The sequence below is a fragment of the Battus philenor genome, unplaced genomic scaffold (genome assembly GCF_028537555.1).
Source record: "Battus philenor isolate CCGP_79_NKW_IND1 unplaced genomic scaffold, ilBatPhil1.0.hap1 SCAF_1, whole genome shotgun sequence".
Classification (NCBI taxonomy): Eukaryota; Metazoa; Arthropoda; class Insecta; order Lepidoptera; family Papilionidae; genus Battus; species Battus philenor.
Window position 1 is genome coordinate 13491184 of NW_027181661.1, and position 23670 is coordinate 13514853.

At 30.5% G+C, this 23670-nt stretch overlaps 2 protein-coding genes across 2 annotated transcripts; both read left to right on the plus strand.

Moving 5' to 3' along the window:
- The first annotated feature begins 5269 nt into the window (after positions 1–5269).
- On the plus strand, positions 5270–23500 carry Pdfr (Pigment-dispersing factor receptor). The gene is made up of 14 exons (XM_068762733.1): positions 5270–5446; positions 6645–6750; positions 12634–12744; positions 12856–13010; positions 13638–13741; positions 15652–15817; positions 17223–17452; positions 18204–18273; positions 19215–19300; positions 20196–20379; positions 21983–22092; positions 22372–22491; positions 22715–22832; positions 23168–23500. Exons 1-13 carry the CDS (start codon positions 5270–5272, stop codon positions 22827–22829), a joined length of 1734 nt encoding a protein of 577 aa, XP_068618834.1. The 3' UTR covers positions 22830–22832; positions 23168–23500.
- On the plus strand, positions 9552–11003 carry LOC137921461 (tubulin polymerization-promoting protein homolog). The gene is made up of 3 exons (XM_068764230.1): positions 9552–9607; positions 10495–10735; positions 10814–11003. Exons 2-3 carry the CDS (start codon positions 10551–10553, stop codon positions 11001–11003), a joined length of 375 nt encoding a protein of 124 aa, XP_068620331.1. The 5' UTR covers positions 9552–9607; positions 10495–10550.
- Positions 23501–23670: the final 170 nt, after the last annotated feature.

Below are 23670 nucleotides of genomic sequence, written 5' to 3' on the forward strand. Positions count from 1 at the left end.
GAATGAGTCAGTCCTGTAACGAGTCTTTTAGAATTGCAAGCTTTAGTGTCATCAAACAGCGCAAAGTTCCAAATCTATAGCATATGCCTATATACGAAAAATACGTGCTCCTACAACCATCACTACCTCTTGAAAGTGACTTGAGACTAAATAAAAGTATGCAATAATTACTAATATAAAACTAATAAATAAGTTAACACAAGTGTGCAAACTAATTATTTTATTAAACTTCAATTTTGTGAATCGGAATAAATAAATATTTCGCAAAGACAAATGGTCAACATATTTAACACTAACATAACACTAACACTTCGTGTAACAAAATTCTAATGCCAATCATGATTGCAACAAAGCTAACAAACGAGACAAACATAATATTTGATTTTATTGTAATGCAAATATAATGCTAATATTAACTATAACAACGCTATACTAATGTTTCAAAATTTACAACGTTGCATATTAGGGGGACGGGAAAGTAGTGTCGTTTCTGTCGACATATTTTACAGAAAAACCAATTAATCTTTACCGCTCCGGCTTATATGGCAAAAGGTTGTTGATAACAAAGGTAATAAAAGGAACATATTGTTGATTAGAAACAAACTTGTTAAAAATGTAGTCATGTGAATTTAGCTTAAGTAAGCAACATTACTTTAAGCAACATTACTTTAAGCAACATAACTTACCCCGAATATATCACCATCATCATCATGCGTTCAGCAGTAAATACCCACAGACGGACATGAGCCTCCCCAAGAGATTCCAATAGGACCGACATTGGAAGCGACACCCAGCATCTTCTTTTCTTCCGACGGCAGGGTGGTTAGTTATAGATCTAAAAGTTTTAAAGGGTTGAATGTACTTATAGCTTATTTGTCAACAAAAAACTTAAAAGCTTTCACACTTATTCCCAATCACCACGTATAAAGTGTAAGTTTTTGGTGCACCTTTTTCTCATGAAATGTTACAGGCCAATAACTTCTGGCAGTAAAAAGTCTACATGGAAAGATAATAAACAACTAATAATTATAACATGTAGTATTCCGAATTTTGAAAACGTTCTTTTCTTACTATACTATTTATTATTTCTGAAACCATTGATTTTGGAAAGATACATGGTGCTATTATACTATTATTAACAGCAAAAGAGCTATAATTTCTCCAGTTTGAAGTTTTTACATCTGTAACTAATCATCCTGTATATGTAGAAAAAATACATTGAAAATTTAGTATGCAGAAGCTCGGTTTACTAAAGTAATTAATTAATAACATTTTTTACAATACTAATTATCTAATAATATAAAACTTTAAACTATTATTTGACATTTGAAATAAATGTACATAAGTCGATGCGTGATAAGGCGTATCTCCGATTCATTCATGTTTGCGCGGCACGCAACGGCGGACGTTACTTGCAAAAGGTTGAGCTATTCGTGATTTTCGCATTTTGTTCCAAAGTTTATTCCATTTATAATTTCGTAGAGGCGAATCATCCGAATGTTAAATACCTTGCTACTAGTTTAATATTAGTTTTTTTGGAACTGTTGTGTGTTTTAAATTTGTGTATTTTCGGCCCAGTGTGCGTTACTGTGAGTAACAGGTAAATATTAACTTATATTTTTATTTAGATAAGATTTAAATGAATTAAAAAATTCTTAATAATTTTATGGAAGAGTAAAAATAATCAACGATGGTGTCGTAGGTGGGATCTTATATTATTAATCATCAATAGCACAACACTATAATCACCTTTTATAATGAATACTATTATTGTATGAGATACGCTTGTTTAAACGTATAAAATACGTGGCCTTAAATTTTTTTAAATAAGATTAACTGTAGAAATTTAAAAATTGTTTATCATTTATTAGATATGGACGTTTAGTTATTGAAATTAAAACAAAAAGATTTATGATCGATCTTGTCATATCTCTTAGAATATACCATTCTTTTAATAAATAAACTAGATTTTATTATTTATTAAATAAAAGGATTCGATGTTTTTTTGTCGCAAAAACCAATAAATCCCTGTGAAAAAGCGCTTTAGCAGTTGCCTATGTCAAATACATAAACCAAAAGTTTGTAATTCTGTCCAGTTATTTTTATCATTATAAACCATAATAATGTTCATAACAGCAAGGATTATAGAGTAGCGATCCATACTTATTATACCTATAATGAAACAAGCTGAGAACACTGGTGGCAAGTTTTACTTATGATTAGCCGGAACAGTAATGCATAACGCGGCTAAAAAATTCTAAAGATATTTTACCATCATTATTGAACGGCTAAAATCATTCAAGTAACGAAAATTTATAACAAAGATATTTTAAAAAAATAACACCAAAGTGATTTTAACGTGGCGGAAAGAAAATCACAGACCATTTCCTTTTATATGTATTAAAAATCAAAGTCGAAGCTCGTAAAGTTTACGGCAACCACATATACTTTATCCCACGCGACAATTTTTTAAGACGCAAGTTTTAAGGATATTACTATAAAGATTCTGTTCAATATAGATCTATGTCGTTATTACTATCAAAAGGATATAAAATGACGGTTGAAAACATGAAGTTTTTTAAGCATTTGTAATTTACTACCAGCATTATTGTATATCTAAAACAAAGACAGGACTCTTCATGTGGGGGTAAATCATTTATGTTTTGAAACATTAATAATATATTATTTTATGTAACATATAGTGTTATATTAACACATACATTAACATAAACAGCTATAAAATTATAGTATTAAATCTAATTTTTTTAAAACATTCTTTTCAATATTTTCTTAAAATATTATTTTATTAAACTAGAAAATGATATTATGATTAAGTCCACCATTTATTCATACAAGCATTATAATTTATAAGATAAAGCGCTAAACTTCAATTCTTGCTTAAAGTATAAACTTTATAGACATTGCTGAAAAGACACGTAGAAAAGTGTAATAAAGTCCATTGAAGAAATTTAAATAAAGTCTAGGCCATTATTTTAAATAAAAAAATGTATGTCTTTTACATATAAATAACAAAACTCAGAAAAGTTTTATTTAAAAAAGAATATTATAGGTTTCGATATTTTATTTATTTATCACTATCTATTACAATACATTTATTTATTAACCGAAGCTATTTACAAAATCTTTTTTGCTTTCACAGTTCTTAAAACTAATTTTTAATTTTAGTATTGAAGCATCAAATTAATAATCACACTATATCAATGTTCTGTAAAATGTAAGAACTTACCTGATTTAAGCACGTATTTAAACGTATTAATAAATTAAACACAAAAAGAGAAGAAAGTTGTGGATATGTTAGGGACGGATAAAGAATAGAAAAATATGCATAAATTCTGTACGAATGTTTTCAAATCAAAGTACTACCAATATATATGTAACATGGAGTGGGTAAAGATAATAAAAGTTTTAGGAACGACAAATCATTCGTTTTTTTTTTCATTTAATCTATAGGTAGCTCCAAAAATTATTTGTTTTAACAAACCTATCCTCTGTGTTACTTTGGGTGCGGTGGCGATTCATTTGACATAAAACCTGGACACATAGACACTCCCAAATTGTATTTAGATACTCACGACCATTTGAATTCGAGCTTATGCTAATTTCACACTAATGGACTAGACTACACTGATACTAAGGTGACCTTTAATGTTTTGACTTTTAATTTCACTAACTTCGTATATTATTTTTTTGTTTTAGAATCATCTACTGAATATAAATACAATGGCAATGAATAATGATGACAATAAAAACTTTTAAAAATCAAAATAATCATTATAGTTTAGGTCATAATATATTTACATCGCTTAGGTTATGATATATATAAATTGACTACATGCTAAAGCATTATTTCTATGTTGATTGTTCATTAAAAGTGTAAAAGATTATAGCATTACAAAATTTATAATAAAGTATTCAAATATTACATATGTTAGAAAGGAGTTGTTCGAAAGATGTTTAAAAAGCATGATGTAAGCATCGCCACTCTTAATATTTTAGTAAATACTGAATCTTCTTGGATCCGATTAACAACGTAATAACTTGAGCGTATGTCTTGAGCGATCTGGCGGTTCAAGCAACCATTATATCTATGCCGCAGGTGCCTGTTTATTTTACGAAAGAATAATTTATATCGCGATTGCGATGACATTTGCACACGGTAATTGGCAATAGGTATAAACTATGGGTGAACTTATAGCTTATTTACTGTCAATTAATGTACAGTCCTTTCCAAAAATCAGTGATTGTTAATATAATGTGAAGAAACTTTTTCAAAATTACAATATCTATAAATAAAATAATTATTTACTATCCGTTCCTGCAGACTTGGTATTGTCAAAAGTAATTAGCCTGTCGTTTTCCTATAGAATTTTAGAGTGATCACTTTCTACAGGATGATTCTGAAATATGTGTGCTTTAAAGCTTTTTGTGGAGTTATACATTCACCCCTTTGATGCTTTTACACCTATCCAACTGTCACTCTGGATATATACTATTATAATACAACTCTATGTTTTACTTGTGTACGAGAATATTTAATACTTTCACCTTAACAGCTTTTACGAATCGAAGTAAGAGTTTCTAGATACCGAATTCGCGAACTGAATAGGTCTTTTCAATTACCCTCGTAAAGTTCTATTTCCACCTACGAAATACAAATTCAAAATTTCGAAGTACTTCGAATACATTGCTCCAAAATTTAACCTAGTGAGTCCTACGCTATTAATTCGCACATTTAATCAAAAAACACATTTCACACAACAGGTATTACGTTGAAGCAGTTTTAAATAAAATAACTGACCAATATAAAAGAAATTTTATGAACCTTTTTTAAATAAATAGGATTCTAAATTATTACTCACTTCGTAAATTCTTTCGTGGCGGCGAAGTAATTTAATCAGTATTATATGATGTGCGAATTGAAATATTTCAGTGTAGGTACACCAAATATTTTCTTAAAATTTTATACCAACACTTATTTATTCACTAACGTATTAAGTGCTTCTCGATAAGATGTATAATATATGTTTGATCCATTTATACACAAGTCAATAGTAAACCCAACTTCGAGGATTCACGACGAATAGGCGTTCGAGAAGTTCTGTAACATCTCCTTGTCCAAAATACCGTAATGTCTGAAAACGAAGGTCTTTGATCATTATGTGTTACCAGTGTGATATATAAATCGAAGACGCGGTCGCTTACAATGGGCTCTATAAGTAAGTTCAAAGTCGTATAGAAAGCTACGCAGATGGCTATGCTCAAAGTTTCGCTGCGAGATCGAATCAGGAATGAGGAGATCCGCAGAAGGACCAAAGTCACCGACGCAGCTGGAAGAATTGCTCGTCTAAAGTGGCTGCTGCAACCGATGACCCTTGAGTACGGTTGCCACTCAAGTGGCAACCACAAGTCGGTAGACGCGGCGTGTGTAGGCCTTCCACTAGGTGGACTGACAATACAGCTAAGGTGGCGGGAAGTCGGCGAATGCGGGCAGCTTAAGTACTTTCGTTGTGACGATCTTTGAAGGAGGCCTATACCTTGCAGTGGGCGTAGCTGCATAAGATAACATAAATATTAGCCTGAGACAAAATATATTAAAACACATATTTTGTAACATTATAAATATTTAATACGATTAGATAATGCACATAAACTGAATAACAGGATGAACGTGGCTGAAACAGGAAGACGTTATCCTAATCAGACGTGCTAAAACAAAAATTAATTTTTCTTTTATGGGTTATTAGTTTTTTCATTCTTTACACAAGTGTAATGCGGAAACGAACACAAACATTGGACCAACAAACATTGAAACAGAACTAATACGTCTATTGTTCTTTTTTAAAGCAGTGCCAAATTTAATAGTTTTTGAAAAAAAGAACCTCCGTTATTTTATGATCATAATCTACAAATAAAGGAAGTAATATGTAGCTCCATTTTTACTTTATTTTTAAGTTTTCCAAAAAAGATTAAATAAGAAATGATTAAAAGTTAACATTGACATACGGTACATAACTTTGTGTAGTTGGTTGTCACAGCATGTAATACAACGTAACGCTGATGCATTTTGATATAAACCGTTAAATATTATAGTATGTACAAAACAAAAATGAAATATAATCAAGAACAAGCTTTAATATATTTACCATTACTAGATTGAAGAATATATGATTTAAATGTTGTTATATCAATGAAAAATTATATTTATTTTTTTAAGCAAATAGAATGAAACGTCTAGTATTCGCTTTCAAATCCGATATCTTCTACGATAATTTGAAACAGAGAGTTATTAATATTTCACAATTTTAATCCATGAACGTTATGGAGCTCAATTATTGATTAGCAATACTCATAATTCATTTTAATTACACCAAACACATCTAAAATTCCAAAAAATTGTATTACACAATGATTTTTATTTTATTCTTGTTTTATTCTCTTCAATATTAACGAAATTTATTTGGATAAAAATCAACACGAAGTGATGTTTGTATATTGTATTATAAAGTAATTTAATAAAAATAAATATCACACATTATAAATTCCCTTTGTTTCTAAAAACATTTTTTGTCCATTTCTTAAATGTTCATTTTTTTTGTTTCAGTTTTAGGGTTTTTTATTTCTAGAGTTACAAAACGGGCGCAAAACTGTCAGCGACTAAGGAACAAGATGAGCTGTTACGGCTCTACCAAAATTGCGTGCAAAGCTTTGCGAATTTCACATACAACGCAGGTAAGGTAGTAAATAAAGGATATAAGTGTGTAGTATATGCGCTAGTCTGTTTTAATCACTCTTGTGGCTACAGGCATTCTTTTTTATAGAAAGAGCACGAATCATAATCCTCTTAACGGGTTCCGTTCTAATTGGTAGTATACCATTAGTGATAATAAAAAGAATAATGTTCAAATATTTTGAAAAAATATAAAGATGAGTATAAAACATCGGAGGCTTTAGATTGTATCTGCCGATTGTGCCTGCTCAGCATATATACAATAGTAATATAAGTAAACATTAAAACTCATGTATGACATTCAGCATCCTTGTATGACGGATTAACGCATACATTCTCTCACGAGAAAAAGATTTTGTAACAATAGCGTAAATACTACTAGGACTGAAACGACAATTACTTTCAACTTAAAACTTGTGTACCACCTTTATTCTAACAAATAAGGAAAGAACGCAAAATTAGGGATTTGTGTTAATTTTAATTGTAACGAATCGAGATTAATTTTTTCCTGTAAGATCTTTCTGAAAGTTATTCTAATTAATTGAAATAAATCCTTTGCCTAATTGGCTTGTTTACTTTGCTAAATCGCTTATCCAGGACAGATCAATATTGATACCAATTTTAATTTGTTACAAGTTATGTGGAAGAAGCTGTACTTTCATTAATTTTCTGGCTATTTCATCAACCCGTGTTTGTTTAACTATAATAAAATCATATTACTTACCATATTGAAAATATTACTACCGGGCTTTACCCGATAAAATTACAATAGTATTGGAACCCATCATTTCACCGCCTAGTTTATTTGATCTAGATGATGTTTCTGTTTCCTTTGACCTTTCAAATAAACACTCAAATTTATTAGATTTATCACTTCAAAAGATCTAATTCAATGTAAAGAATCAATTCGTAGTAAATATTTTTAATTTTAATACATGGAATCTATCTCGAATTAGCGAGTTAAAGTGACAGGAGGTAAGAAACATAGTGTGCAGAAAATATGTCTGCAGTGGCTACATGACTCTAGGGTAGAGACTACGGGCCAGTAAACTCAGCGCAGGATGTTCACGCACAAAGTGGACAGACGATCATGTAAAAGCGGTCGGAACACGCTGGATGTTGGTCGCTTTCGAAAAGCATCCAGTTGGAAATCTATCCATGAAGCCTATGTTCAGCAGTGGGCGTCATATGACTAAAATGGTGATGATGTACGATTTAACTTCTGATGAAACACAAAATAACGAACTCTATGCCGTGGTAAATATTCTTATACTATAACATATTATATACACTTATTGATCAATATCATGTTGGTAGTGATTAAACTCGAAAGGAACCCCTACTGAACATCAGCTCTATTGTGACCTCGGAGGTTTTCTACGAAACACTATATCTGGTGTTGGGAATTTTTTACCTTTTTTATTGTTGGTGTCGATAAAGAATATTTATTGCGAATAATGACGTTTTTCTTTCAATAGCAGGGATAAAAAACATATTAATATCCTAAGACGCGTTGTGCAGAATATACTTTTAACACTTTAAAAAAAATCCTGTACAAAACAATGTGATACGTCTCAGATTTAAAAAGAATAACTGAGCGAGTAGTTTCTCGAGACAAGATGGCACATCGTGTTATCACTGTAATTTAAAAAGCGTTCTTTTAACTAAAATAGAAATCTCGCTTTACTTTTGCGACAGAAATAGAGGCCGCAATGGTATACGTCAACGCCAAATATTTATATGATATCTTACATATTTTTATGAAGTATTAAATTATTTCTTAAATATTATAAATAAAAATGAAATGTAAGCATAAAGTAAGTGACGTATTCGGACGTAGGCGGTTATAAGTGTAATAGAATTGCAAAGTTATTTATCTTAATTACTGAAAAAGAATTTAATTAACGTCAACGAAAAATTGAAATCAATGAAGTGCCCCGAAAACTAAAACTAAAACTCACTCATCAATAACTCTTTAGATATCTGACTTTAAACTTTATATTGTTTTTTGAAACTCTTAAATTAGTAACTATAAATGCGAGGTGAATCTATTTCCTTCACAATATTCAGGAAATTTAATAAAGTATTTTTAAACAAATATTAATAATCAGCCAATCCTCACCGTTAATAAAATTTTAAAATCAAACATATAACTTTAATTGAGTTGGCTTTGAAATAATAGTTATAAATCTTCATCTTTTATAATAATAAATCTTCCACGGCTATTCCATGTTTATCCTTGGGATTCTTCATAAAGATAAGATCATTTATTGATCTAAATCCATTACACTTAAGATGTCTGGATAAAATAACGTCATTTATTTTTACGATGATCGCAAAGAGAAATTATTAATTTAAAAAAAATATAAACGACGAAAAATTATAAAATGCTCAGAGGTAAGGAAACATTTTAAATCCATTGTTTTTATAAGTGGTGGTTGTGGTGGATTGTTGAAATTGTTTACGTAAACAGTTTTCTTGGCGTATTGCTTACTGTAAGATATTTCGAAAGAAATATAAACTAACTCCCAATTTTTCTTCTACATGAACGGAAAGATTATATCATTATAGAACAACACAACAAGTATTTCCACGTTAAAAATTTTTCGTCGCAAAATATTTAATGCGTCTTAAAACGTCATTTACCTGCACGTTTGCTGGTAATTAAAAACTAATCGTTATTTATTTACTAATATTAATTTAAAAAATTCTAATAAGCTTTTTATACATTATAATCTATAACAAATAATATTTTTTTATCTGTTACAGTACATAATGCGCATGCGCTGTAACTAAGCAACAAATAAAGTCGTAATTAACTCTATTATTGACTACTTGTAATTTTTGTCCTTATAAACAGTGAGTATTCTTCCAGGAGCTATATTGTAAACTGACGTAGGCGGGCTTCATCACATACGATCAGATTAACACCCAGTTCGTTTCGATATTGTTTTACTTTTTACTGGTTATTTTTAAAAGCTGTTCAAAAAATAACATTTTTCAAATCTGCCTCAACTCACAACGACATAAATTATTATCGGTCATACCCAGTCATTATTAGCAAAAATGTGTAAATAAAATTGATTTCATAGTGATCACTTTATTAATTGGTTTGACATGTTAATTATAAACTAATTATACTTTTTTGATTATTTTTCTTTGTATGATTATTTTTTTGCAAAGCTGTATGGTGAGTATAGGAAATAAATATTATTTCTACTACTTTGTAAGCTAATTTTCCTTAAAGATAATCTTTGAAAATCTTGTCATATAAATAAGTCGGTTTTCTAATTTTAAGCTTCCAAGCTAATTTGGCCATTTATTTTATACAGATCAGTCAAAATCCATTAAGGCAAATCTCTCGATTACTTTACACTATAAACGAATGCTTCGTATCCAAATATGACGTCACCGAAAAATCTATGTCAACAATCTTGATATATTTTTTTGCATGTGTATGTTTCTTTTGAGAGATTCCGTAAAACATAATCTCTGCTCAACAAACTCTTTCAACTTATGCTTAATAGATGTAATAGTTTAAAGTATGAAATCTTTAATAAAGCCATAATTTAAGCATAAATCACTATTTATCTGTCGAATTTCGCATTACAATGAAGAATACAATATCTATTTATACACATATATGTTAAATATATATTTATATACATTGCTCGCTATTGTGGCCTGACTTTGCAGGCTTTATCGTCAGTTTAGGAAACTAAGCAAATGCTCATCTTTCCAATTAGAGACAATAATTCCCTCACCTGAAGTAAGTCGAATAGTACACGACAACTAGACTAACATGGGTGATGAAGAAGCAGCGACTCTTGAGGGCCAATTCTACGAATTTTCTAGACTTTTCGACAACAAAAGAGATGGCACGACCATCACACTTTACAGATCCGATTACTGGTTACGACAAACGAAGATTCTCGACGATAGAAAGATCACAATGACCGATACAGGAATATTGTTCAATAAGTTCAAGTAGGTGAATGAAATGCAATGTATTGTTGCAGAGACTTTAAAGTAACCGATATTATGAGTGAAGCTTACTTTTTGCAGTAAATCGGAAATCGACTGGACCGAATGGTCGGAATTCCTTGAAGATCTATGCGAACTGAAGGACCTGGATTTAGAGAAAATACAAGAAACTTTAACAAATTGCGGCCTCCCCGGGCAAACACCCGTAGTAGTACCACAGTACAGAGACTTTTTCCTTACGTACAAACCTAAGGAGAAAGCATTATTCTAAAACAATATAATTTTTATAAATATTGTTAACTAAATTTTATGTGAAAATAAATATTCTTCATGTTCGAGTACGTTATTCTTTATTTAAAATATGTGTGTTTATTCAAGATAAGTGAGCTTTATCGGAGATGAACCAATGTTCTATAAATAGTCAATTAGCAAATTGGACATTATATCTAAGTACTCTATAGAAACATCATTATTTGTTATGTTTCTTTAAATTCAAATACAACGAATCGTTCGGCAGTATAGAGGGATTGGATTAAACATAACGATCTTTTGTCTGATGATGTAATATATAATCTGTCATCGTAAAAATAATAAAACTGAATGTAAATAAAAATAAACTTTTTTCCTTCCAAAACTAAGGCAATGCAAAGCCTTGCAACTTTGCTTACTTATTCTCTCTATTATTGACTATTGCGATGTGTGCTATTTTGATCTGAATGCAGACCTCAACAAACTAGATGCCTTCTGTGTAACTGTATTCGATTCATTTTCAATCTCCTAAAAGTCGACCACATATTTTCCTACCGTTCACATCTAAAATGGCTGCCTAGCCGACAACGCCGTTCTTTGCGTGCACTAACTACACTTTTCTCCCATTTCACCTGCCTACTTAACATCACAATTCTAGTTCATAGCAAATACAAACGAAAAAATACTTCTACCACTCCTTCTTTCTAATACGAGTTATTCTTCTCTGTAATGCCGTCCCCCTTCATATTAGAATGATCAGGAATAGTTGCGCATGTAAAGCGAAGGTTCGAGAGTTGTTGTATGACACTTTATACAAATAGCATATGTAGATATTTAAACATTAAATTAGTATAATTGTATGTTTTTATGTCATTCTCTTCCTTCTCAATGTAATTTTAATTTTTTGATTCCATTTCTAGTATTTTATGATATTAACTAGTTTCACCTACTTTATCAATTTATCTCTGCACCGCCCAAACGGTTAACTGTTAGAGAATGCCTTCGACATTAAGTACAAATATAAATAAATAATAAAAAAATTATTTAATCTACTATAAATCACAACCAATAATATAAAAAAGTGTTAACACACGACTCTTCACCAGTTCACCTTGTGGGGTAGTTATTTTAAGTTATATTAGAATATGTTACAAACAACGCAGGATATAGTCGCTCCGTTAAGGGACCATGCCTAGGAGAGAGCTATGCTAGCTAATACCTAATGGGTTGACAAATTGAAGTGGCAATGGGTAGGCCACGTAGTACCCAAAACAGGTGGCCGCTGAGGCCTTAAAGGTCTGATACTTTAACATAATCTAAGACCTTTAATTTTATTCAAGCCGGTTTGCAAACTTCAGTCTAAATTTGAGACTGCGAATCGCACTTTGGAGTCGTGAAGCCAAGAGCACAGTAAAAGGAGAACAGATAGCCTTTGTAAGCCCAGCGGCGAATTTATTCAGCTGTAATGATAATGATGATGAAGATAATAATGACACAAACGATCGTCTGAAGGGTTGTCTAGTGATTTTTAAAAACGTATTAATCAAAGCACTGTCAAGGTCTAAAGATAAAATAGGTAAAGGTCAAGGACACTGAAATTAAACATTACTGGATGAAGATATAATCATCAATGGAATTGATATCTTTTTCAGGTAAAATTTACTGCAATGCCACATACGACAGGTTCCTGTGTTGGCCTCCAACGCCCGCGGGCGAAGATGTCAGTCAAAACTGCCCACCTGCCAGACTCAGTGACACCACGCGTACGTACGCCCAATATATTAGAAGAAAATAACAAAAATACTCAAAATAAAGTACCTTTCTCGCAAAAATTTATATGGTACTTTACTAGTGCAATGGCTTGCTTGTTTTAGGCTTTGCTCACCGACGGTGTAGTAAATCAGGTCTATGGGAAGGTCGACGTGCAAACGAGAGTAGCCTAATCGGATGGACTAATTACACTCCGTGTTTCCCGCCAGAGGTGCAAACGCTATTTGTCAAGGTTTATGATGACGAGAAGGAAGCACAGGTCAGTCCCAATATACTATCGATCACAGTAATACAAAGTTGTTCTTTTATGAATTATTAGCTGTCACAGCTTTACGAACTTGATGACATACCCATTACGCCCTTGCCGGTGGAATTTTACAAATTGCGTCCTTACTTGAAAAAGCTTCTTTGTGTTATGGTTCTAAAGATATCATGATGATTGATAAGTGATTTAATTTTTCAAACAATCCCAAAACAGTTTAAAATGCGAAAAATATTTTGTAAAATATATATAACTTATTGTTATACATATGTTAATCTCATGTAACATGGTATGTATATATCTAACTCATAAATCCAGCAAAGTGGTTTCAACAATTAACTAAAGCACTGATTTTCCGGATCTTAATCGAGTTATAATTGAGTCTCTTTAGCAGTGTACAAATTGCTTCGGGATTTAATGTGACAGAGCTAGGAAAGTCATTAAATAGCTTTAGCTTAGAATGAAGTTTTGCTTTGAAAGGAGTTTACTCTACGCGGTTTATGAAACAGTTACAAGCATATTTTATTTAGCAATTACAACATTATTACGCTCGGCTAACATTTAAACTCTCATGTCTATAAGTTCAAGTTTGATTTTCTATAATGCTTTGTTTATTTATTATAGTTGAAATTTGAGATCGCGCAGCGTACACGATATATGGAAATAGCTGGTTTTACTATATCGATGCTGGCCTTGATCATATCATTGATCATTTTTTCCTACTACAGGTAACTAGAACAATTAAATTAATTTATATTTTACTAATATTATCGAGGTGGTGTGACAATAGGAAAGGTACAACACTCGTGCAACCGACGACTCTTGGTGACCACGACCCAAAGGGTGACATTATGTTCCGGGTAGATTGTGTAGACGACACGATTGACGGATTGTACCGTCATTAGTGACATTGTTCTTCTACATCTTTACATGACGACTATAAACACTCTGGGGGCTTCACGAGGCAAAATCTAAAATCTTAAAGCCTTCAGCTGCACTACCTTTGATTATATCAGTTAATGTGAGCGAATGTACTACTCAGGACGTCACTTGTGTTACAATAATAACCCTTTGGAATTTATTTAATTTACTTGCGAATAATATAAAGAAAGATTCGACCAAGGAATCAAACTAACTGTTGTCACTTCTGACACCGTGCGAATATATACAAATTGTAACGATTTTTTAAAGACGATAAGAAATATTCACACGTTGTATGAATTATGGTGTCATAGACATAGCTCCCTAGTTTGTGATCATCTGATTACAAAGTAGGAAGTTAAACATTTACTGTAAACTATTCTTAATCGCTCTCCAAAGAAAGGCCTGTCTCCCAACAGTGTTTAACGACTGATAACAAAATAAATTATTAACTAGCGTATGTAACGTGTAAGCCAAAGTATACTTGCTCTATTTGTGATAATAACAATCGAAGATATTTTAATGGAAAATATTATATATCGTGCAAGGTTACTTCTCCATATTTTCTTATCGAAAAGCTCACTGACATTATTGTTATATTTTAGATATCTTATTTGAAAATTCATTTTTAATTTAGGAAACAAATTATAAAAGTTATTTAAGTTTTACATCAGTCATCAGAACATTTCTTTATTCTACACCCAAGCCAATCACGTATATATGATGGTATAATTTATTTTTAATAGATATTTTATGAAACCAGTGACTAAATGAGAGACGGACTATGAAATGCTAATCTAGACAGTAAACACTAATAATACTTACTGACACAGCTTTTGTCTTAAGAACATTGTGTCAGCGCGGTTTTTATAGATTTCTTTTCAAATAACTTACAATACTTTCCAATAATTTTAAAAAAATAGTCATTACTATGATATGTATACCCGTAAATAATCGTAATGTGGTCCACATAAACATAAGCGATAAATTGAAATTTAGTAGTTTAATTGCATTAAGCACAATTATTACAATGCATAAATGCTTGTTGATCATACATACTTCATATAGAACGTGATTTACGCGCGGCCTGTTTTATTTCGCGGGTACTCTCAATTATGGTACTTATCACTGGCGACCATGAAACTCTGTTTCATTTTCATCTCCGAAAGATTCCATGACAACAGATTATATATCCGCAATTTAAATTCTTTTAAATGTTGACAATGGTAATTGTTAAAATCGATTTTATAAAGTAAATAATTTCTATCGAAATAAAACTACATATACTCCTTAAAGTTAAATCAATTACTAATAAAAATTATTTACTTCAAATCATGTGATATTTTTAATACATCAATGAAAATCTTGAAACATTAAATAAAAGCTTTAGTACCGTTTGCAAACAAAGACTTTAACAGTAAAATCTTAATGCCATCAATCGTTGATTTATTCGTAACTTTAAACATAACAATGATATTCTGTTTAAGCTATGATAAAACATAGCATAAGACATATATTATTTTTTGCAAGAGGATTGTTTATGAACAAATAGTACTTAAATTAACATTTATGTGCAGAGAATTGATTATGTTATGTATATATATTGTATTGCGATCGGCGAATAATGGTGTTATTTTTTTGTTACATATTTAAATTGAATTTCGATCATAATTACATTTTTAATTGTTACATTTGTAATTAGTGTTTAATGTCCTAGATCGCTGCGAAACAACAGAACTAGAATTCACAAAAGTCTTTTCAGCGCAATGGTCGTACAAGTTGTAATTCGTCTAACTGTCTACATCGACCAGGTACTCGTTAGAAGTCACCAAGATGAACACTCGACTAGTGGTAACGTTACACTAAAAGGAATTGACAACATGGTAAGAAGATACTTTGTGGATTTGCAATTAAATTTCATATTCAATTATATGTCATTCAAGTTATAATATTAAGTTCACGGTAAAAGACTTATAAGATTACGTACATGAGAGAAGGAATTTTGAAAAAAAGATAAATGTATTATGTTTGAATAATCGCTATTGATAAACATTTTAAATATTAATTTTAAAGTCAAAGAATACTCTTCTTATAAAAAAGAATATTAGGCAGAAATGGAAAGTTTGTTTTAAAATAAATATCACTTTAAATAATGTGAAAATTATTGGAGAGTTTTTTACAGTCCTTGAATTTATTTACTAACATTATTTACTGACATTATTTTCTGATATTCAGCGTGGATATGAATTAATACTTGATAAAATATAGAAAAATAGCAACTGCGATATTCACATTTATAATTATTTAAATAAGTAAGTGTGTAATCTATTTCACATTATATTTATATAAGAAACAAAAACTGTGTTTATGAGCTTGAAACGTCAATTTTTGTTAAAATTGATTATGACAGACCACAATGCAGACGTATCATCAAATTACTATGAAGTATATATATTTTGTACGTGTGCTTGGCTCTTAATGTTTATAAAATAAATTACAACATACATTTTGTGTTGATAATCAAGGGACATAAGTCTATTCCAAGTGGAAAAATGTAGTAAGTCGTTACGAAACGTTCACCTTCTAGGTAAAGTTTCGAGAACACTCGCGAATACGATCTTATTTTAATCTCGCCTATTGCCCTTCTGAACCGACTCAACCAACAAAACTTATGTTTCATTGCTTGTCGAATAGAAAAACTTATACTTTAAACTATAAAAATAAAATGATAAACTTTTATTTACATCAACCTAAAAAACTTTAATTTCAATTAGCCATTGTCTGTATATGTGTGTATATGTCATTGGAACACGGCACTGGGTATAGCACACCTCCAGCTCAGACCAAACCTGCTTAACTTATTCTTTGCCTTTTTCTCCACTCTACTTCCTCTATTACTACTATTTCGTCGCTTCAACTATTTTTGGTGGGCTTCTATTAACATTGTATTTTCTCTTATATATTCACTTTGACTTTTGATATATTCTTCAAACTATAGCACTATATTATTTTGCATTTGCGAATGTTAGTATTGTGTTGTTTTTTTTTGCGAACGTAAATATAAAAAATATATGTTTAATTGTGTTTTTGAATAATGGTATCATAATAAAATCCATGAAAATAGAGTAGAAAATAAATATTTATAGCAAGTTGTTAACAGTCGTTATCAGTAAAGTTTTCTGCGATGTAACTAGCTGAAGCGTTAATAGTTGACTAAACCGGCTAACGGCCAATCATCTTCGCATTAAAGAATAATAATGTAACAACTGTATTACTATCCTTTTCCAGCCCTATCTCTGCGAGACGTCTTATGTGCTTCTGGAATATGCTATAACAGTGATGTTTATGTGGATGTTTATTGAGGGACTTTATTTACATAATGTCGTCACAGCAAATGCTTTAAGAGAGCGAACATCATATTTACTTTATTACATCACGGGCTGGGGGCTGCCATTTGTAGTGACTGCGATTTGGGCCACTATGACTGCTCTGCACTATCAACGAGAACGGATTAAGACGTAAGCGCCATTACTGTATATTTCAATTTCACGAGGTACATATCATCACGATCATCCTATGTGTATAATTATTAGATCTCTACCTATCTTTTTAGTTATTTGTTATCGTACATCGTAAATACAGTGAATGTTGTACACGCCTTACCAGAAGCAGGTGCATCAGAATTTTAAAATTATTATAACGCTTATTGATGTTTAAATGAATAAATAAATGAAAATTTATAATAAAAAGAATAGCTTTGTGTTTTTTTTTTGCGAAATCTTAAGCATTTGTAGACATACTTCACATGTTTTCGTTTTAAATTTCAAATTTAAACCACTAATTTACGAACAATGAAACTTGCATTAAAATATTATTCAAAATAACAGCAAGATTGTTTTTTTTATAAACAAATATTATTTTTTTTATTTCTTAAATTCTCATTCTTTTTTGCTTTTAGAGCATGTAAATGAATCCAATTGTAATTACAAAATCTTAAAGTACTTAACACGTTTTTAAAATTATCGAATGTGTTTTGTAGGCAATAAAATTAAACTATATTAAAAAAAAACAGAGAGTTTGAGTTTTAAGAAGATTTTACTTCGTGTATTTTCGTGCAGGATCCACGGTAGAGATGATAATCCCGTAACACGCAATAATGTCCGCGTCCATCCACACGAATATGTTAACGTACGGTCGGATCGCCTGCGGATCTATTTAGGCGGGCGTGATTCAGCTGGCGATCTGTTCCGAAGTGTTTATGTTTTGCAGGTGTTGGTATGGTTACAATTTCAGCCCACTGTATTGGATAGTCCAAGGACCGCGATTGGCTGTGATAATAGTGAGTAAATAATATCAACGAAACATCTTAACAAGTATAAATTTATAATGGAATTTTTTTGGTTTTCCTGTACTATGATCCATCACAACACAATGAATAATGGAATAAATAACTATTTATAATAACACAGCAAACATAAAACATGTTTAGGAAATTAACAGAATATATTAACGATATTAAAAAAATTAACTACGTTGGTGACACTGAAGGTTTTAAGAACAGACCACAGTAATATTTATAAAAAAAATTATTTTAAAATTCTAACGTAGAAATATATTTATCTTTAAGGTACAGAATTCTTCCACTAATTTTTATAAATTAAGAGTAACTTAATATATATTTTAGCGTTTGGTATTATATTGATTTAACATTTGGAAATATTCTTAGTACTTATACATAGCATCTTTGTATTATTTACGTTTTTTAACAATTTTAGTCCCGATCCAGTTTTGAATGAAGTCAATTTCGGTGATAAATTTTAATCTCAAGCTACAATTTAGAATCAGTTCAATTGTGGTTGTACTAATCTCAGTGAAGATTTAGTTGAAAGACATACTTTTTCTGACTAATATTATATTAAGTCTCATAATTTATATGCAATCGTATCAGAAATTGTTTTCTTTAAGTTCGATTAATGATTTGCAAATTATTTATAAAATATTACAAAAAATTAATGGTTCTTAAAGGCAAAATAAGTATTCTAATGCAATAAATCGTAGAAGTATTACTAGTTGGAGTAACACTTGTAATACTTCTTGGAGGTAAAGTTATAGATAATGTTAGCATTATATATAAATGGTAAGATACTTTATAATGGTAAAAATGTTGATACTATGATTAGTTTAGGTAATATATTATTCTGTCATTATTTTTCGTAATTCATTATTTTATCCACAAAATTACAATTTGTCTCTGAATTTTAAAGAAACTTTTTTTTTCAGGTTAATCTATTGTTTTTGTTGAACATTATGAGAGTTCTTATACTGAAGCTGCGCCAAACTCAAAGTTCAGAAATGGAGAAACTCAGGTACTACCTAAATTTACTTTTTGGTACTTACGTATTAACGCCACCGCAGCATAAAGTGCACTTACATCACCGCAGCAGAAGAAGAACTAACACCATCGCAGCAGAAGATGCACTAACACCACCGCAGCTGCAGTTACGTTACGCCACCGCAGAAGTTAAGCTAACGCAACCGAAACAGAAAATACGCTAAATTCAATAAAAATAATCTTGTTGTTCGTATGTGCAAACAACGAGACTATTTTTTACAATAAACTTTTCAATTCCTTGTTGTTAGCTGATTTTTGACGTTATTATTAATGATACTGTATGGTAATTCTATATTATGATACTATGTATTCGGTATTTCTTAAAAACAGAACAAGAAGCATTTTTATTTTTTTAGAGGCGCAATTCTTTACCAAAAAAACAAATGAAAATGTTACAATTCCCATAACAAAACAAAAGATAACAGCGTTCGCGTACGAACAAGATTGATATTCCCGTCACGCTAAAGCGTTGATATATCTGTAAAGTTTGTATTGGTACAGTATCATGGAAGAGTTTGTTAAGTTCAAGAAAAATTATACAAAAGCATAAAGCTTTATGCCAGAAGAACGCCCTTGCTGTATCGATTGGGAGAAAGAGATTAACGGTAAATTATTAGGTGTTATAAGATTTTACGAAACAATGCTTAGTAGAGCTAGAAATTTATTCTAGGATAAGTGCCAGCTTCTCGTAACTTTTTAACTAAATATTAAACTTAACTATCATATTAATCACCTATGAATATTTATTAAGTTTTGTTTAGCGTTATATTAAAGGATCCATTACAGAAAAGGTTGAGCTATAAGGTCCAACAAGCTACATTCTAAGCGGGCTTCGTATTTGCTAAAATACAATTTTATTTTGTTAAAAGGAAAGCGGTTCGAGCGGCGTTAGTTCTTTTACCTCTCTTGGGCATTACCAACTTACTCAACATGATAGAGGCACCACTCGATAGCAGTGTTTGGATGTTTGGGTTTTGGAGTTACACCACACATTTCCTACGCTCCTTTCAAGGTTTCTTTATTGCACTTATCTACTGCTTCCTAAACGGAGAGGTAAGAATATTATAAGAATTACATATTTATTTTTATTATTAGTAAGAATTACGATTATAATAAGATCGCACAATAAACTACTCGGATTCGTAATTTTTTTTCTCGTGCGGAAATCCTCTATGGGGATATCCCTCCGTTGAGGGGACAACGAAGGTCTTATATCGGACTCATTACGGCTTTAAATCCACGGTCTTCCTCAAAGCCTTTGGTTAAAATTACGCTATTATTATTTTCAACGGCGGTGGCCACCTCGGATTATTCCTGTGCTAACTAAGTTGACATTAAATTAAAAACAAAATAAAATATTTAAATTTTCAGAGTTTGATTAAATACATAAATTAAGTCCATCTTTCATTAAATTACGCAAATATAGGAAGCTAACATTGATTTATTTATATTGCTTTACACAAGATCCTTTATAGTTTACCATTTGTACGTCATAGCAGGAATGCCCAAACCAATACAAAATTTATGTTAAATTACAAAAAAAAAATTTTTAATTTACAAATTTTTACTAAATGTCGATATTACATAAAGAAGTCTAAAGATAGAAAAATCAAAGATGTTATATCATATTAGAATAGCGAAGTTATTTCACTACACTTTATAACTTACAAAACACTCCCATATAAACGCCACTATTAGATATTACAGGATATTTCAATCAATTGTGGCAATGTGAACTAGGAATTACATATATTTACTGAAGATTTCCGTCATCGATATTCCAACTTCATTATCAGCCGTTAGACGTCCACTGCTGAACATTGGCTATTACGTATATGGGACGAAATCGGCGTACGACGCGAGGTGAACTACGACCTCTTTCTTTGAAAGAAATTATGTGCCAACAATAGTACTATTACAAGATTATATATACAAGATAGTCTTTTGTGATGAGACAGCCCTTTATACCTATATATAGGTCTATTTCATGCGATTTCTTTTATGTCTTGTTGGTATATAAAATGCAAAAAAGGTCTGGATAGAACCAAATACGTTTAATTTCTGTTGCATTTACCATAGGCTCAATACTCATAAGATAATATGTATTGTCCATTAAATGTACAAATTTTGGAATAATAGCTTATTTAAAAGTAATCTCGAGAGGACTTTTGTTCGTCGCTCCATTAAATTTCGTATAAAAGGGGTCTTCAAGAATGTCGAGGGTCATAACGAGAGCACTTAGCGATGAGGATATAATACTTGCTGGTTTCACTTTTCTTATCTATTTGAGACAGCATGGTCATTGATGGTTGTATTTAACACATATTATAATACATAATACTACATGAACAGAGCCAAAAATAGCATATTAGTAATAAAATATTAATAATAACTATAGCATACAAGAGCGACACTTTTTATTGACTTTAGTACAAACAATTGGTAATAGATAAGAAATATACTCGTATATACTAAAATCTTACCTTCTTACTTATCAAAAGCTTAAGCCAAAGGTATATTGTATAATATTACTTTCATAACTATATATACTCGTAACTATATATTATCCCGAGAAGAATAATAAAAAATATTACAACTCTCAGGTATCTCGGCAATATTGAAATAATGTGATTTATTGATATATGTTCGATTTGAGGTTCGTACGGTATTAAGAAAACATTATGAAGATTATATGGTTATGCGAGGAGATGGTCGTCGACTGCGCACATCAAGTTGTGCAGAAAATCGTACATCTATACGGAAGGAGTAAGTTACAATTCGAAAGTCTCTGCTTACAATTTTTATAGACAACTAGAAATTAAAATTTATAGCACATGATTTTGGTATTTTTCAAACGTTGTCTGAGCCATAGATTTATTCCAAAAACGAAAATTCTATTTAAAAAAGGCGACAATAAAAGTTTTATTGAATATTAAAATACTAAACTCTTTCTTAAAATTCATTAAACATAAAAAAAGGATTTTTTAAATTTCTTTATTAAAATGATCATCTGCACAGGGTTCAATATAAAAACTAAAATTTCAGATGCAGAGACGAAGGGGAGGCATCATCCTGGATACATATAAAACAGATGAAACTGAAGAGAAGTTTTTCAAAAGAAAGTAAAGAGATCACAGAGACGGATACCGGGGCAGACAGTCAGGAGTAAGTTCAACGATATATTTTTAATAAAATATAGATAGCAAATAACACGCCACGCATGCCTAGATTGCGAGAAGTTTACATGTCAGAGGAACATAAATTAATTCCATAAGCCTAATTTATATTTTAAAATAAAATCATTAATTACATTGCATTGAGCACGTTCAGTAAAGCATTCAGTGATAAACATAATGATACATAAACGTAACAAAAAATAATTTTACAGGTGTAATAAAAAGGACAACTTACCAAAAAACATTGCTGGAGATGTCCCGACAGATGCAACAGCTAATAATTCAACGCATACTGGATCTGATTTAAAGGTGTTAATACATAAATAGAATGTGAGTAAAATGTCACGTCAGCAATTAAGTCGATTTTTTAAGCTGAAATATTTTTGAATATCTCTTTTTTACCCGGTTGATGTTATAATCTAAGCATAAACCATTCAATATTTTTGACACATTTACTTTAAAAATGTAAATAAAGTTTTTAATGTATTACACATGGAATATGTAGTAAAATGAAATGTAGAGAGCGCAGACTACGCCTAAACTTTAATAATAAGTTGATAAATGTCAATGGAATTACACCATTTATTATAACTTTCAATGTTATGTTATTTAAGTTGTTTTTCCTGTTTCTAATGGTACGTACATTAATAAAGATATTTTTTCAGGAGACATGGTGAAAGAAAGAAAATTTTTGGATTTATTAATCGAATAAGAAATTAAATCATTATTCGCTATTAAAATCTACCAATCATGTAAACAATAAAACATAACGTATTTCATAATATAAGTGTAAATATTTAGATGACATTGAAACTATAATCGCTACGTGGAATTCTTGACATCTATTTTTAGAAATTTATTACAGAATCAGTCAAAAGTTTAGCAACTGTAAACATTCGGCCCCTATTTGCTGCTTTCGTAAAACAATTTTTTATAATTTAAATGTCAGAAGTTTCACTATTATTTATTCCGATACGTTTTATTCTCGTACGACATATTATTTAAATTAATTACCAATACGTTAAAATAAATTTAGACACTGAATCTTTATCAATATTTTTCTGAATTTACATTACTTTAACATATAGTATATACGATGTTTATAAAATTTATAATGTTATTGTAGCTATTACTTCGAATTAGTAATTATACAATTTATGATTTTAAC

What these genes read in the sequence shown, in the direction of transcription:
- Pdfr (XM_068762733.1), top strand. Translation starts at nt 5,270, where the DNA reads ATGGCTATGCTCAAAGTTTCGCTGCGAGATCGAATCAGGAATGAGGAG. An exon ending in GAATTTCACATACAACGCAG is followed by an intron (nt 6,751 to 12,633) that starts GTAAGGTAGTAA and finishes TATCTTTTTCAG; the next exon opens with GTAAAATTTACTGCAATGCC. An exon ending in CAGACTCAGTGACACCACGC is followed by an intron (nt 12,745 to 12,855) that starts GTACGTACGCCC and finishes TGCTTGTTTTAG; the next exon opens with GCTTTGCTCACCGACGGTGT.
- LOC137921461 (XM_068764230.1), top strand. Translation starts at nt 10,551, where the DNA reads ATGGGTGATGAAGAAGCAGCGACTCTTGAGGGCCAATTCTACGAATTT. An exon ending in ATATTGTTCAATAAGTTCAA is followed by an intron (nt 10,736 to 10,813) that starts GTAGGTGAATGA and finishes TACTTTTTGCAG; the next exon opens with TAAATCGGAAATCGACTGGA.